Genomic DNA, 17736 nt, shown 5'->3' on the forward strand with positions numbered 1-17736 from the left:
TCTGCTGTTACTTGATCCTCCTCAGCTGTCTTCCCCCTTTGCATAGCTCCCAAGGCTTTCTTTACTTCGTCCGGCGTTACTTGTGGCATTTCAAATTCCTCTAGACTATTATCTCTTCCATTATCGTCGTATGTGCCACTGGTACTGTATAAATCTCTATAGAACTCCTCAGCCACTTGAACTATCTCATCCATATTAGTAATGATATTGCCGGCTTTGTCTCTTAACGCATACATCTGATTCTAGCCTATTCCTAGTTTCTTCTTCACTGCTTTTAGGTTTCCTCCGTTCCTGAGAGCATGTTCAATTCTATCCATGTTATACTTTCATATGTCAGCTGTCTTACGCTTGTTGGTTAACTTGGAAGGCTCTGCCAGTTCTATTCTAGCTGTAGGGTTAGAGGCTCTCATACATTGGCGTTTCTTGATCAGATATTTCGCCTCCTGCGATAGCTTATTGGCATCCTGTCTAACGGAGTTACCGCCGACTTCTACTGGACACTTCTTAATGATGCCCATGAGATTAACATTCGTATCTTCAACACTAAGGTTATACCAGTGTTATTGGAGGCACACAACCAGCTCAAGTGAAAACATTGGGCAAATATTACAGTTAAGGGAAAGCATAAAAACATCACGGGCTCCATATATATATATATATATATATATATATATATATATATATATATATATATATATATATATATATATATATATAACGTTCCACGTCCGCCGCCAAGGTATGTGAGTGGTGGCGCTGGGAAACACTCCCAGGGTCCTACTAGGACACGTAACTACTCAAGAAAGTTCGGTCCGCACCTGCGGCAAGCTGTTTTTTCGTCCCCTTTAATTTTAATTAATTTATCGTTTCTTTATTTCATTTATTAAGCACAAGTAATTTCCCCTATGTTCTCCTTGGTGTCAGTGTTTGTTGGCTTCTCCTGATATGACTAATAAAAATCGGGACCCTCGGTTAACTTAACCCTCTCTCTCCTCGTTTATATATATATATATATATATATATATATATATATATATATATATATATATATGTATACATATATATATACATGTATATATATATATATATGGGTGAAGAAAAAAACCAGACAGACGCTGGTGCTTGGTATCTACAAATTATATTTTTAGCAGCGCTAGCTCAATCAGGCAGAAGCCTGATTTCAGCTCGCGCACCGTCAGCGTGCTGGCCTTGTCTTTTGTGACTGGACCACTGTGGCACGTAGTAGTGTGCCACACACACTCACGCACGCACGCACACACACACACACACACACGCGTGTGTGTATGTATATATATATATATATATATATATATATATATATATATATATATATATATATATATATCTGAAGTGAATGTACAGTCGCCCAAATCTTTAACTGGTGTGCGGGAGCGGCGACTTTTCCGGGCGTCAGCGCCGTACGACGCGGCGAGGCTGGAAAAAGCCTAGTAGTAGACGATGGGCCCAGCTGAGCGCGCTTTGTCCGCATGCGCTTAGCCTCAGACTGTTTCCAGCCTCGCCCCGTCAAACGGCGCTGACGCACGGAAAACTCGCCGCTCCCGCACACCAGTTAAAGATTTGGGCGACTGTACATCATCGCAGCACTAAATAGACAGAATAGATGATGACGTCACCGTTTAATATTACCATAGAAAGGTGTGTATTGTGTGGGTCTTTTCATAGTGCATATCGATGTAAAGCACAGAACCTTCACATGACTGCATTAGGGAGCAGTGGAGCAAGCATCGTAGGCTTTCCTGCCTTTCTACTGTCCTCCCTCTTTAAGACAACAAATTAAGGTTGTTACACATTGCTTCAAACAAACAACTTGCGATGTTCACTGTCTGCTTGCAGAAATGGGGGCTCAGAAAGAACCAACCCAATGGGACTGGGCTGTCTTTTTTTGCGACCTCGATGTCAAGGTAGACAAGAGCAGTGAACACAGCCTGGAATTGGCAATGCACAGCACTGCATTTTACAGTAGCAAGCAGTCATCTGAATCTGTCTGGACGTTTACGCATTTGAGTAAATTTAGCCGCATTAATGTGCTTCGCAACTCATTAATATTTGTGAAAATGTGCCTTAGGCTCATCCCGCTTCTTCACATGCAAGACTATAATGAGAGCAGTGGTAACATTGATGAGTACAGTGGCAGTATTCACAAGTTAGTGAAAAGCCAACATTACACACAGACTGCCAATGGTAGTACAGCTTCTTGGTTGTGTCCATGTTTTAGTGTTATGTGGTTACGACTCATATATTCTTCTAACCAAGACATTCTATGACTGCACACAAGCGTGAATGTACTTAAAGGGTAGAGTATTAGGTTTTCATGGCACGCATAAAACGCGACAACAGGTGCAGGCTGAGCAGTGTTCACTCTAGTTGACCACAAAGGCCCCGTAACGAGAGTACGATGCAGTGATTGCTGCTGAAAAGAAATTACCGCTGCCAGTGGCTGTCTTGATAGCTAAAGGAAACATTTTATTGTAAGAGAGGAAGAAAAAAAGGGCAAGATTAATTAAATTTTCTGCCAGTTGATGTAAACTAAAGTATTCTTGCCATGCCCTGTTTTATCACAGGGCTACTCAAAATTTCGTCAGGCTGCTCCGTAATTTCTTATGTTCAGTTATGAAGTTCAGAGTTGATCTGATGATTATGAGCAGGAGTATTAGAGTGAATACCCGAAAGTATCAACATTAGTATCTTAGGAGAGCACGTTGTTGGGCGAGTCGGTCGTACATACTTAAAGAAGGGAATTGCGCTAAAAAAGACACGGACGAGTAAGGACATGCGCCCGTCCATGTCCTTACTCGTCCGTGTCTTTTTTAGCGCAATTCCCTTCTTTAAGTTAGTATCTTAAGCCACATTTGGCTCAGCATATTCTTGCTTTATTTCCCCCTCGGAAGAAAATAACCCATGTTCAGCTAACACAAAACAAGGAAGCGATATGGAGGGAGTAACTGTCAGCCAATCGTTAAGAAATGCCGAAAAACGAAAAAAAGTGTGCTCTAAATGATTCAGTATCAGAACAAAGTGAGATAGCATACTTGTAAAAATCTGCTTTGCAGGCAAACCTTCAAGAAAATACAGTAGAGAGAAAGTAGGCATTAACATAATAAGAGAAAGAAAGCATTATCTGTGTTTTTTTTATGTCGCTACTCTATAGCTCTCACAATACCGGCAGCCACATCTGAAACATATGAGTCATGCATCATGTTCTCCATTATGTATCTTCAACATTACAAAAGCAAGAAAAATTAGCAAATTCTTGTCGTATTTCACACAGTGAATTGAATAATCTAATGCTCTGAGTTAACTATGAAGACAGCAAAAGTTAGAAAAACTGGTGTCTGCTACAAAACCAGTGCTCAATGAACTGCGGTTCAATAATGGCATACAGATGCGACAGTTGTCACTGACACCAGTCTCTCGTACAAAGGTAAAGGTGGCAACTGATACTACAGCCTGCTATACTAACACCTTTGATCTGCCTGCAGCTAACAAATCCAGATTTTGGAAAGAGATAGTTTATTGATAATCATTGCAGCTTGGGCAAGGAAGAGTGCGTGAGCTAACAGTACACCTCAAAATGTGTTGAATGTGTGCATTGTACAAATTCAAAGTGTGCAGAAAGTTATATGTGCCTAAGGCTGAGTACATACACTCAGTGAAGAAATGTGTGATCCAAGAAAATTTAGACCTTACCTTTTATGCAACAACATCTCAGAAATGCATGCGGAGTCAAAAAATGCAATATTCATTAATTTGGAGATGAAGACAACCAACAATAATGAAAATTAAGTTGGATACTGAACAGCCTTTCTGTGCAACTATCAAAGGCTTTTATGTATCCCTGTGAGATGTATGGTCCCATGATATGACAGAATACATTGTAAACTAAACAATGCACAGAATCACTGAAAGTTGCAATTAGAAATATCAGCACAACTTAGTCAACAATAACAGAAATGCAAGTGCAAATGGTGGGAGTTCCTTTAAGATTTTCTTTAGCCCTTCATGTTTCTGAAATATTACGATCAGCATGTAGAAGAGAGCTTTGCAAAAGATAAAGAAAGGAGGGTGTTGTTTATAATGTGAACACGAATAGTTTCTGCAGGCATGCCTATAAAGAGGCCCTGAAACACTTTTTGAACTAATCGTAGAATGGCCTCACTATTAAAGGACATTATCTCACGAATCACATGCCGCAATAATTTTTCACATCATTCAATTATAAGTGTAGTTATCGCACCAATACCCGGCTTGCTCTCTGTTTTCATCTCCACTAGCACGCTGGAAACTATGCAGTGGAGAAGCCAAGCGTGCAAAGCTTTGACTAAAAGCTGAGTGTCGCGGCAGCAAAATGGCTTGCCGCGACACCACATGACATCGGTGGTAGACTATGTTATACAGCATGTCATTGTCATCTCAGAGGCCATGTGCACTTGACGCAGCTATGCACAGTGCAAAGATGAAATGATATTTTTGTCTTTTTGGCATCCTAGACATATATATTTCTCATTTATTTAGCTCATAATTCGCAATTATGTGTCACTGAGAACGCTCTCACGATACGAAATCTACTACTAGCGTTGGTGGGCCAGCTGCTCTCGATAATGCTGCGTGGCGGCATTGCAGATGCGAGCGCAAGCAATATTTTGCTGTTATTGATGTTTTTAACCTGATGTGGCAAATTCCCTGCTGCATGCAGTGCACTGATATTTGGCTCACATTTTCACAGCAGACTTTACGACAGATCGACGACCTTTTCTTATTATGTTCAAAAAGTGTTTCAGGTCCCCTTTAAATGCAGTCAAGATACGGCCCTCGTTGCATCGAAGCAGGTGTTTGTTTGTCGGATAAATAATTGACTGTTCCTAAGCTATCAGCCATATTCAGAATTTCATTTAGGTGATAAGGTGTTCAAGGCTGTAAATAGCCATAGAAGTTGCTCATATTGTATCACTTCCACAGAAATCAAAATGAACTTGTACGAATGCGTGCACATAGGTCCAAGCCAATACAGAAAAAAACGCTGTTACGTGATGCACCACAGTGCAGAACTCCTTTGCATTTTCTTTTTATATCTCCCCACTGGCAAAATTCTTGACGGCCTACAAGACATGGGCGTACAGTCAACCTTTGTCGCAGGATTGTGTTGATCAGAATACCATCTATATTCCCCAGCCATAAGATAATCATTAAATGACTTTAAGGTAAAAGAAAATGTACACTAAGGCTAAGGTGTGAGAGCTCCTAGAAAGATGAAAGAGCAGGAACTATGTTGAGGTAAAGAAAAGCACCTTGTTCTCTGTCACATGAATGTTTCAACTAGCAAGATTCAAAGACAATCTATCTCAGTAATTCCCATCAGCAGTATGGAAGCTACAGCCTTAACCAATAGTGAATTTGAACGACTGTTGTAGCGCATGGATATATGGTTTATCTCTGGTTGTCACCTGCTCAGTGCTTTCACCTGACACAATTGCAAATGCACCAAACAAAAAGATTAGAGTCAAACTTCATTAATGGCGGAGGTGAATTCAACAAAAATATGCCTGTTATATGCAATATTCGTAATAATCGCATGTTTTTCCCCATTATTATTGAATAAAAAATGTTTAGATTTACTTCATTATACTAAATAATTTGTTATATCTGAGTGCGTAAAACTTTATTACACAGGATGACTCTCTGGCCTAGGGAGACAGAGGTGGAATGAGGGTAGATTAGGTAAAAAATTAAATAATTAGATATAAATAAAAACAAACAATAGTACTCGAGTAACGGCCTTGAATTTTCGCTTCGCACACAGAGTGCCCCAATGACAATAATGCGTACCATACGTGAGTCTGAGCAGCTAGCCTAATCCAGTCATTCAGACTATGGATGACGGGCCCTCTGTGCTTTTTCTTGTCACTTGGGTTATTGAGGTTTGACTGCAATCGCTATGGTATCAGTGCTATACTATTATAAACAAGCTGTAATAATATGTAAGAATAAGTGCATTAAATTAATATGATGCATAAGTGACTTAGCAGGCAGAAGAATTTACATAGTAGAATTTCCTGTTTGTGCATGCATCCCAATACACTTGGACATGTCTCACATTCGAGCTTTCATCTTATAGATGAAGACTGACCAGATGCTGTACTCAACATGACAAGGGTCAAAGGGAGAGACAAGGCAGAGTGAAAGCATGCTAAAAACAAACAGGAGGCCTTAAAATTGAAGCGCTGTCTGTGCAATGCATAAAAATATTTCCCAGTGTCAGTAGGCAGGTCATGACCAAAAGATGATTTTCATGAATAATACTGTGTTTCAGAGTGGAAGAACACACTGATGCCACTTCATTACACTATGTAGCTTTGGCACTACTCAAGGGAACTACTGAGACAGAATGTACGTCAAAACAGGTCGCAGTTCAAGAAATGTGCAGTGGTGAAAAAAGTTAGGAGAAAAGTGGTTTATACCATTACGCTGCCGACTACCGAAGAGAGAAAGACAAAAAGTGACCAGGGAAAAGAGAACGAGAACGATGGGTGCAAGAAAGCAGTTTTGTGCTGCAGTGCTGCTTAAATAAAAATTTAAAATGCGCTGGCCACAATTCACAAAGCACATACAGAAGCAGTGCTTATGTGTACAAGTGATTTGCTTTACTTAGAGGGTTTGCAAAGATTGACTATCCATCTTTCTGTTTTCAGTTTTTACAAAGCATGATGGGTTCTTGCTTTTCAAGCTGTGTTGCAATATAACCAGCGAAAAAATTGATGCTTTGGCTAAATGGTTCTTGACCATTTATAACTTCCATGACTAAATACTGTATTTGTGCCTTAGATGTGCTCTGGTATCGCAGGAGCAAATGAAAACTCATCACAACTCACATACCTTGCAGTAGTCTACAGAAAGTACCATTTGAGGCTGGAATTGAAAACGTACACCTGGCCACTTTATTCAGAGGAGTCGCACAGGAGATACCGGGTGCAATAGCAAATTCAATGCTGAAATAGTTGAGGTCGCAAAGGATTTACTGAAGTCAATATTTTGAACGTCTTTATAGATCTTTGTTCCTTTGGAAATAAGCACTTTTTTTCACTAGCCAAACTCTCCATGTCCTTCAAGTAAACATTTTCACTACAGAGTAAACATGACGATGTAAATCGTACATTCCAATAATTGCCTTATAAACAAAGTCACCTCAAGATCTTTACTGCACTTAAGTCATGGCTATAGTCTAAGTATCATCAGTTGGCATCATCAGTATAAGAAAAGTGAAATGGCTATTTAAGCAACACATATGTTAAGTGGCAACGCGATTTTGTTCTAGTCTTATGTTACCAAGTAACATAAAGCATCACTAGAGAATGAACTAATATATGGGACACAGTCAACATAAGCCACAAACATTCCTTTAAAAATGCATACAGATCAGATATTTTGGTGGTTAGAAACCACTATTGAGAAACAGGTTCAGCGTAAGTTCCATATTTTTGATGACTCAGCATTGCCTTGTGCAACTTCTGTACATCGTGCTTTTGATGATGTCATTTAGTATAGCGGAAGCAACAGCTCCTAGTTATGGTAACAGCTCAAGTTACGTCTAACGAACAAACAGTACAGTTTTAATTGTTTAAAAATATCATGGGCAGTTTCCAATGCGTGCTCCTTTCAACGACATTCATTAAAATAGGCACTTTTTAATTTTATAAGGGATCATTGAAGACATAATAAAAAGCACTTATGCAATGACTTCGCCTAAGTAATTCTTGCAAAGTTTAATTCTTCATTTCTGTTTTGCTGCTGGTATTAGTGACACTGTTCCTGAAAAGCTATTGTTACACCAAGAAAAATTATTTTGCCGACTCATATGTTTATGTAAAAATACCCGGCAACACTGTGCAATTAAATACGAAGTACTCCTGCAATTTTATTGGTCTGTGTCAGGACACAGAAGCTTTACCAAACTTAAGTATACATAATTAGCTGCACATTATTAAATCCTAAATTAAAACTGCATGGAAAAAATCTACACAAATGTATCTTTCAATCTCAGTGATGAACTTTAATCAACAATTCTGTGTGGCACATTAAACTGAGCTAGCAAGCTTGTTGAGAAGAGTGCAACAAATGTAAGTTTAGCAATCCTACCAGTGCGCACGCTGCTTCTTTTTCTGCATTAAAACCTTCGGCTTTGTGTAGGTCAATGCTTTCTTCATGCAAGAAAAGAAATAGGTTGGCCAAGCTGCGGTGGCAGTGTGCATTTAGGCCAGCCATATTTAAATGCATGCAAGGCACAAAGCAAATGGGAAATTTCAGTATTGCGCTTCAGGACACTTACTTCCAAGTGGCACCGACTTTGCACGGTCGGTGGAGATGCTACGGCTACTACTGCGGCTGTGCGTGTCAGCATCTGACCGAGCTTCCATAGACTTGGAGCGATTCTTCTTGAAGCTGAGCCGCTTCCGTATTTTACCCAGTAATGTCCGTTTCTTTGGTTTTTCTGGGCCACCTGCATTGTTGAAAACAGCGAAACTAAAGAATCATGCAGCAAGTTTCTATGCATTAGAACGAATGTGTCGGATATCTGCATCAGACTAGAGCATTACTTTGTGTTCTAGACAACTCTGAGCACAGTGTTGTTTTCAATGAGAAAAGTGGGTGGGGAGGGAAAGGGAATCTCTTCGCAGTAACTAAATCTGTAGGAACTTTAAAGGAGCCATGCTGTAAATTTACAGGAACATCAAAGAGCCAAATGCTGTGAATAGCTTCTTGTAACCTAAGCACTTCCTAAGACTTGCAGTTAGATTGTAGCTGTCAAACTTTAGGCACGCTGTTAGGTGCGCTGTTTTGGAACACAATACACTTTACAAGGAAAATGCATACATATAGTATTGTCAAAAGCTTTGCTCATCATGTTTTTTTTTTCTGTTTCAAGAGAGTGTACGTACCTAAAGGTCAATAGTGCCAAAACAGAATGTAATGATTTCAGAGATGCTTAAAAACAGGCTATTGAGATTTCCAAAGCAAATTTAGAAGAACATTGGTAATTTCCTACAATTTACCTAATTATCGACCAGCTTTCTAACATCACCCACACATCCTCCTTTATCATGCTGGCAACCCCACCCCCTTCCACCTTACTTTATTAAAAGGAGCCCTGAACCACCCCTTGGGCTTGGTGATAAAACACGTGGAAGCAAAGTACGTAAACTATTTACACGGCGTATTTATAAGAGGTAGCAAGCACTGGCCAACATGGAAGCCAGCCAACGTCAAGCAAGGCACGTCGTCATCCTCAGATCAGCCAGAAGCCGCTTATGGGTACGACCCAATAAATCCAACCACCCACTTAATTTTGTAGAGTAGGATGTAGCAATACGCTGCTGTGAACATCTCAGCCAAATTTTGCAGTCGGGCATGACGCGTGGATCTCGAATAAGGAGCGTGAAGTCACCTTTCTGTCAAACACTTTTTTTTCAATAGAAGCCTGCTCCTCACTCTTTTCTGGACGCTCTATTTCGTAATATAGCAGATTCCCATGAGTTATGTCAGCTATTGGGCTATAGCTGACGTCAATTAAGAAGAGCATTTGGATCAGCGCGCTTCTTCTTACTGTTACTGTGTGTATTTACTGACAAAGTTCAATAAACAGGATGAAGTATGCAAAAGTGTTCTTTCAAATTTCTATAGTAATTACGCACTTCCAGAAGAAGCCAACTATCATCTGCTCACGCTCGACCGTGGCCACCTGCGTAGGAATTTAACTTTGGCTGCCCTGCTTATCGGTGTCGTAGCCAATGGGGTCTCACTAATTTAGACTAGTTTCGAACGCTCAACAACCATCGAACCATGCGAAACTTCAGGTCAGACCCCATGCACGCTTGCCAGCGCAGCCTCACTCCTGGCTGCTCTCATGGCCAGGACAAATTGGCAGACTAATTGATATCACTTCAAAATGCACAAGGTGGATGTGGCTACTATCCGTCGGTCAAGATGGTGCAGGACAAAGCCGGTCAGCACGATGTAGCACAGCCAGATAGGAGCATATGAGAGCGAGCACTCACTCTGACCCTGTTGTGCACAAAGCAACCGGTGCAGTGCATGCAGCTGCACTCTGCTACTTAGCGTAGATAGCACGGCTGCCGAAGGGCGCCACAACGAGTCCACTGGCTGGGTGCACTGCGAATCGTATCTGGTGCGTCATCGGTGCCGAAATCGGAAATAGTGGTCTCTACGTGTATATCCAAAATTAAATTAGGACTGCGCACCATGGTGACGTTCATTAGGCGGAGCGTTGTGGGCACACCCCACTCCGCCTTAGTCTTTGCAGTGCAAATCATTGAAGAAGGAGCGGAAACACTGTGAATGGTATGTTTGATTGCCACTGACTCCACGTCTGCTGAATGCATTGAAGAACTTTTCGCGACAAAGTATTTCTGAAATAGTCTAATTTAACTTCAAACGCATTTTTTTTGACTCCGATAAGAAGCCATTCAGGGCCCCTTTAAGGTAGTGATAATGGTTCTATAAAAAAATATTAACCACTTTGAGTGGACGTTTAAAGCATGGGCTTTGAAGCAGGCATCTTCTGCTGCATGCAGTCAAAAATAAAGCGTTTTGCTGTAAAGCAACAACAACGTTCATGCATTATGCAGTGGAGAATAAAGTAATAGTTCAGTAGCAGTACTAACCGTACTAACTGCAATGATTTTCCTTAGATTCATCAACTTGCATTTATGTCATGACATGTTCCATCCTATTCTTCCGACCCGAGTGACCCGCTTTGTACATGCTTTGTTTTCAATCTTCCCCACGGGTTGGTGGAACCCTCCATGAGGAGTGAATTCAACTAGGATTCGTTTGCTGTTGCGATATACTGAAGTGTAGACACAGGAATCGGAACCTTTCAAACGGTGTTATGATAATGCTGAAATCTTGTGACTCGGGTGCAAGTGGCATCCACCAGTAACTGACATTAGCATCCAGCTTCGTGAACAGTCTTACGTCAGCCAGCTTGGCCAAGTTCTCTTTGACTGTGACGATCACTCACTCGCAAATCACTTGCTGGTTGAGTTGTGCGTAGTCAATGCAGATCCTTATCTTGTCGTTTTGTTTCTTCACAATGACCATTGATGCACACCATGGTGTTGCATGTTCGACTTGCCGAATCACCCCTAGCGTTTTTCTTCCATTCAGTCTCCTCTTTTGTTTTACCGGAACCCGTCAAAGCACGGCAACTGCATATGGCGTGGCATTTGGTTACAGCATCACTTTGTAATTTGTTCTCATCTCGCTTGGCCCACTGAACAGTATGCGGAACTAGGGTCTCTCTCTAGGCATTCTTAGCAGTATTTGGCTGCTTGTTCCAGCTTCAACTGCCTACAGCTGTGCGAGGACACTAAGAGAGTATGACTTGTCATCGCAGAAGTGCTGTTTGCAGCCCAAACATGCAATAATTTGTTGAGCTTCCTTGCCAAGTGATTGTGACGTCAAACATTCCCTTCGTCTTGATGAGAGTTCTTCCAGGGCCAAAGAGTTTTTTGTCAACGGGAACCAACTCACCCATACTGCTTTTCGCATACTGCAAGGCAGGGATGACCATGACATCTGCCCGAGCGGCCGTTCGCAAGTGCAACAATGTACAAGTAAAACTCTTGCTTGGGCCAATTGGTTCGTGCTTGAAGTAGTAAAGGCAAGGCGCAGAAGACCACGACTCAAGAAGAAGAACACAAACGACAGGACCAGCGCCTCCTGTCGTTTGTGTTCTTCTTGAGTCCTGGTCTTCTGCGCCTTGCCTTTACTACTTCAAGCAACAATGTACCATGCCTCCTGGTTGTCACTGTCTGAGAGTTCACCTAGGAAGACCTCTTCTGTGTGTACTCTGCTCTTCCACACACTCTCAAGCACTGGGTTCCACTGGTTTGTCATCCTGCAGGCACGCCGTCGCATGGTGTCCTATCTTTCCGCAGTTCTTACATTGTTTTGCGGTCGCTGGGTACTGCATTCTTGACATGCTTCTGAATTCTGCCACATCATTTGCACATGCTTTGCATGGTTCAATTTCCTAATGGTAGCTTGCTCAACTCCTGCGGTACATATCCATAGTCATTTCGTCCCTTCTGGTGCCATAGTTCGTTCAACGTCGCATTTTCTGTTGCCTCACATAGCTTACTCTGCTGTTTTTAATGATTTCGGAGTTTCGTGCTATCTTCACAGCTGTCTCTAGCATGAGCTTCGGGTCTAGTTGCAGTTTTTCACTCAAACTGATGATGACATGGTGGCGAATGAGCTCTTGCTTCAGTTTGCTGAAATGCATGGTGCACAATTGTGCGCAAATGCTGAGAAACACGTCATGTGGCAACTGGACCATTCTTTCACACTTGTTTCTGGACTGGCTGCGCCATCTAGTGGCATTGCTGAGAAGTCTCCACGTGGCCTCCGAGATGAGAAGCATGACACATTGGCGTCTGCGAAGGCTGAGAATTATTTGCTTGCTTGCTGCACACTCAGTGGCACATACCTACTCAGTGACCCAAGTAAGCAAGAGGTGAATGCGTAAAGTACCCAAAGAATGCTAACGCATTAAAACGAACAGAGACACGTTTGGCAGTACATTGTTTACTTTGTTCTCTGCGCTTTTTTTCAACAAAGGAAACAAATAGCATGAATGGTAGTGCGCACGCGCATGCTTTGCAAGAGGTGTGATGCTTTTCCTTATCAAGCAAGCCCTTGCTGATGTACATTGTAATTTGCAGTTAGAGAACTTCTGTGTTCATGCACCTTTCCAAGGGAAAATGTTCTCCCAATGTCACAACTACTGTTCGTCAATCGCAATATAGAGCAACATCAGCACTGCGTTCACTTCGTGGTGCTGCCGAATGGTGCTTCGCGGTGCTTCCATGGTGCTGCATGTATCTATACGTGTGGCAAATGTGATGCATGTCGCAAGGCGGGCAGTGCTCATTGTTCTTTAGTACCTGCATTTATTCTTAGAGCTTATTAAACAGCAAAACTTGGAGAAGAAATCTTGGTTAATTCATTTACATAAAGCTAGCTTGGGATGAAAAATTCTGGAATTATCGGGTTTTACTCAAAAGCTAAATACCCTAAATGCTTGCTCAGAACAAAAGATAAGGAATCACAGAATGGAAAGCGAACCTCTTATCAATTTAACCCGAACAAAATGACTATTGCACTTGCACTCATAACTATAAACAGCGAAGATTCCTTGATTATCATGGCATGTTCAAAAGTAACCGGCTTCACATTCTCTGCCTGTTGAAGAAAAATTTGAAGGGAAAAGTTTATGATAAAAAGTTAACTTTACCTTCCCCTTCTGCTTCGCTGCACGATGAAGAGACGCTCCTATCACCAGAGTGCTGGTTCTGATTTCGCAGACTGCTTGGTGAGATGGAGAGAGATGCGTCGTCCACCTGCATCCACAGGACAATCACAAGAATTGGGATGTTCGGAGCTACAGTAAGACATAAAGCACTCTTTGCACCTAAGCACTGCATTTAACAGGGCTCGAGAAGCAGCAACAAGCACCTAAGGCAACTAAAAGATATATGATGGCCTAAACTATTGCAGGAATAAAGCTGGTTCTGCAATTACTAACAAGCCAACAGGTCAGAAATATTACTGGGACACTAACTAGAAATTATATTTAGTTTAGAATGATAAAGCATTCTTTAAGAACTGTATTTTTTAACTTTATGGTAAAAGGTTGATTAATAAAGGGAAAATCAGACATCCACCCAGTTCGAGTCCCGGAACAGGACGTTTTTCTTCAACTGCGAAGCTTTTTCTTTCAAGGAACCTATATGTGTTTCCATTGTGGCAATTGCTACGATTGGGTGGGTGTCTGAGTTTCCCTTTATTAATCACTTCTTTTCACCTAGCAGATTTCTGCAGAACTATTACGTCAAACTCTTGACTTTGGTTCGAGATGTTGACAAAATCTACTTCGCCCTGCCATCTGCTCGCTGCCTGGTTAGCTCAGATGGTAGAGCGGCTGCCCCAGAAAGGCGGTGACCACGGGTTTAAGTGCCGGACCAGGATGAATTTTTCTTCAACTGCGAGGCTTTTCTTTCAAGAAACCCATAGGGTTTCCCTTGTAGTAATTACTATGACTGGGTAGATGTCTCATTTTCCCTTTATTAATTAATTACTTCTGTCCACCTTGCAGGTTTCCGAAAAACTATTACGTCAAAAGGTTGATTACTAGAAAAATTCATCAAGGCTTAACTTCCAGTTTTGCTGAGCCGCCACACCGCAGTACATCTGTGTCATGTCACAAATTTTGAAGTATATTTTTGTATTTGGGCCATTCTGGTGAAATAAAAATTTTTGAAACTTGCTAAGTTCTATAGTATTTGCCTCTGCTAGAGTACAATGCAGTCCATCTTGTGGTCCAAAAAGTTTACTGGGCTCGAGCAGACACCATCAAAATCTATGACACCATGACAGGCTGGTGCCAGAATTTCACAAGGCCAGATCACAACCTGTCTTTCGTTTTTGCATTTCTTTCTGGCTTACTAAGCCCCCTTTATTAGTAAGAGTGACGTTTTTATATTCAATTAGGATAATTTACTAATAAAGCTTCTCGTTTGTCCCTTTAAGCCTGTCCATCCTACTTCATGCCCATCGCCCTGCTGTTTCAAGCGATATCTAAGCAAAGGATTGCTTAATGAAGTTGCGAGATTCGTTTGAAATGAGCAAAGGTGTAAGGTTGCAATGCAGAGCTGAAATGAACCAATAGCTTTTCCAGATTATAACGTCCTTAGGTATTGAGTACAAAAAGCTATCAAGTGTAAGAAATGATTATTTAAGCATGTTGTATGGTATTTAGGCATTTTCCAGTGTTAATTCTACCAGGAGTGATCAGTAGGGCACCTTTAATTGGCCTTTGCGCAAATAGTTCGAAGAATGATATTGCCTGCTAATCTTTGAAGGTGCATATTAATGCACATGACAGGAGTTACATCTGGAGGAAATACCGCTTGCAATGGTTTCAGATCAAACCAAATTTACACAATATATTACATCTAGTTTCAGCAGTACGACCTACTTTCGGTATGGTAAAGGCACGGACAGTGGGTCCTATTTGAAATAAAGTTTGTCTTCTTAAGATAAAAGTTGTAACAGCTAAAATATCTAAAAAAAGAAAAAAAAATCAAGCAATACAAGCAATTTGCTGTGTTTCTTGTATGCGTCTTATCCAGTTAAAGTTAAAACATGACATACACACATGCACATATGAGCAAAATGAGAAAAAGGTGAAAGCAGGAGCCAACATTTCGACAAGTGGACTTGTCTTCTTCAAGGCGACATATGCTTTCCTCGCCACAGTATATACAATTTTAGTGCTACGTGTTTACGCATGCAAATATGTTAGAACTGTTAGTAACCTCTGAAAACAGCTCCTCGGAACATGCATCCTAAATGTAAATGTCTGAAATATTTTAGTGACACGACATGGTTTTGTTTTTATCTTTTTTGTGTTATTGCATATTACAAATCGAGAAAGTATGATTCCAAAGTGCTAAAAGACTGGTACTGGGTGTGTATATCTGACAATCTTATTTTCATTGCATTTTGGACTGTAATAGTTGTGCACCTTTAAGTACCACAAATTTCAGTATCCTTCAGAAACTGTACAATGGTTCAGCACAAGTTCGTGAGCGTTGTAATCTTTTTTTTCCTGTCACATGAGGACACTCCTCAGAAAACAAATGCTTCCTTTTAAAATTTATTTTAAGCCCCTCCTCCATTTCACAGTCAACACATCACTTTCACACCTGAGAGGTAAATGACCTTCAGAGTCCTTTTGATAACACGGCTTACAGTGGCTAACAAACTTCAATCCTAGAGGGTAAACCTTAATATTTATGTGACTCTACATATCCTGGCATTCTAACGTGTATTTTCCTGATGTGCAGCACTATATAAATTAAAAGAAGAGAGAACAAGCAGCATTTTGAACTTAAGCAAGCTAAGCAGCAAATGAATTAAGCGCGCTGGTGGGGGCATTGGAATGTACAGCACAGCCCCAAATGAGCTGTTATAAAAAAAGCAGTAGGCAGCTCATGATGAGCGTCATCCGTGAAGAAACACATTTGACTCAGTACCTGAGAAACCTCACGCCAATGTCCTTGCTTGTCGATTTTCACCTAGAGATGAATAGTGCACAGCAGAACCTTTTATGAGAACATGTCGCACAGGTGTCAAAATAATTCCATATGCTAGGAGCTACTGCCATTGTAAAGGTAGACCAAATTGGTTCCAAGCAAAACAGGTTCAAGATTTTCTAAGTTACATTTTAAAAAGAAATGCAACACAGTGGTGCATTCATGCACATATATTTTGCACAGGTGTGTTACAGTGGGTCAGTGGTCTATAAACTAACCTTTTTATAAGGAGAGTCACTTGCTAGTGACCAAATGTGACAGAGCGATTACAGATTTTGTTCCATTCATTCACACGTAATGTGCATGTGCTTGAATTGTTAACTTACCTAACCGTTCTTAAACAATACCAATGCTCTTTAAGTCAGATGCTGCCTCGAAAAGAAAAATGTACTCCCAAAATTATCACCACACTGATGCAGTAGAGTCACCTTCTAGGTTCGTTACCATATTATAAATCCTGCTAGACATTTAGGCGTGGGTTATGAATAAGAAAGTGTAGTCGTGTGATTCATTTCACAACTTAGGTCCATGACTTCACTGTTTTAAAATCCTGCCCAACATGCACCTTGTATGCAACAAAAGATATTATGTGTGTTCAGCAAGGTTTTTGAATGTGTGTAGAGGATCTCAACAAACTGTCTCAACTCCTTGCAATACTTTGAACTAAAAAATAGACATTATCACAGCCTGTAAAATCAAAATACGAACTACACCGCAGTAGACGTACAAGAGGAAGGTGTTCCCACTCCGTGTTTAAAGAATTTCTCTAAAACTCTTGGTGCAGCTCAGTGACAATTAGTTGACTGTGCACACATACACTTGTGTTTTTTAACTGTTAGTTGGTTAGTAAAGACAAAAAATATTGATTGGAAACGCATGCAAAGAATGAGCACATACCTTTAGGCTTGGAATGGCAGCTTCCTATTCAGGCACATGCAAAAAGGTGGGCACACACCATCAGAAAAAAGACACAACACTCGCATGCAGAAGCTCTATGTACAACCACTTCTGGTAGACTAGGCCATCCACAGCTCCAACAAACAGTTCATTTCGACATATCGCTATATGGCCCCTGCGAGCTGAATCTGTTAAAGGTGACCTGCGATACGTTTTGAATACGTGGAAAACATTTTCATGGCCACTAGGAAATACTGTCATAAACATCTCGGCCAAATATTATGCCTGCGTATGCTGCTAGCAGCATATACAGGCATATCTTTCTCAAGACTGCCTTCCTGTTCCTTCAACTTGTCTTGCGTCTTCGCAACCTCACATCGAAGGAAAGCGAGGAGGCTATGCACCATCTTTTTATGTGCGCATAGGGTGAGGGTGGGGAGCAGGCAAATGTGCACGCACTATGAGAGTGGGGAGGGGTCAGGTTAGTTTGCATCTCCTCTTCTACTCCAGCTGCGGCAGCTGAGTGTGGCTGCGCGCATGCTATCTTGGAGGCAATCTGCAGTGAGTTCAAAGGATAGAGGACCTGAGATAGCTCATGTGTTCTCACACACCTACACTGTGACCT

The 17736-nt window shown here is 41.2% G+C and overlaps 1 protein-coding gene across 9 annotated transcripts in view; it reads right to left on the bottom strand.

The window, feature by feature from the left end:
* LOC135910098 (C2 domain-containing protein 2) overlaps positions 1-17736 on the bottom strand; it is a 223123-nt gene that overhangs the window by 51310 nt on the left and 154077 nt on the right. For 7 of the 9 annotated variants that reach the window (XM_065442128.2, XM_065442122.2, XM_070537795.1 and 4 more), the window contains exons 13-16: positions 17112-17135; positions 16155-16196; positions 13352-13457; positions 8363-8533 (exon numbers count right to left, since the gene is read on the bottom strand). In XM_065442128.2, the coding sequence (XP_065298200.2) occupies positions 8363-8533; positions 13352-13457; positions 16155-16196; positions 17112-17135 (343 nt within the window). The remainder of the gene's footprint in view (positions 1-8362; positions 8534-13351; positions 13458-16154; positions 16197-17111; positions 17136-17736) is intronic. The other 2 variants (XM_065442124.2, XM_065442125.2) reach the window with 2 other exon arrangements.

Source organism: Dermacentor albipictus, chromosome 4 (assembly GCF_038994185.2).
Source record: "Dermacentor albipictus isolate Rhodes 1998 colony chromosome 4, USDA_Dalb.pri_finalv2, whole genome shotgun sequence".
Classification (NCBI taxonomy): domain Eukaryota; kingdom Metazoa; phylum Arthropoda; class Arachnida; order Ixodida; family Ixodidae; genus Dermacentor; species Dermacentor albipictus.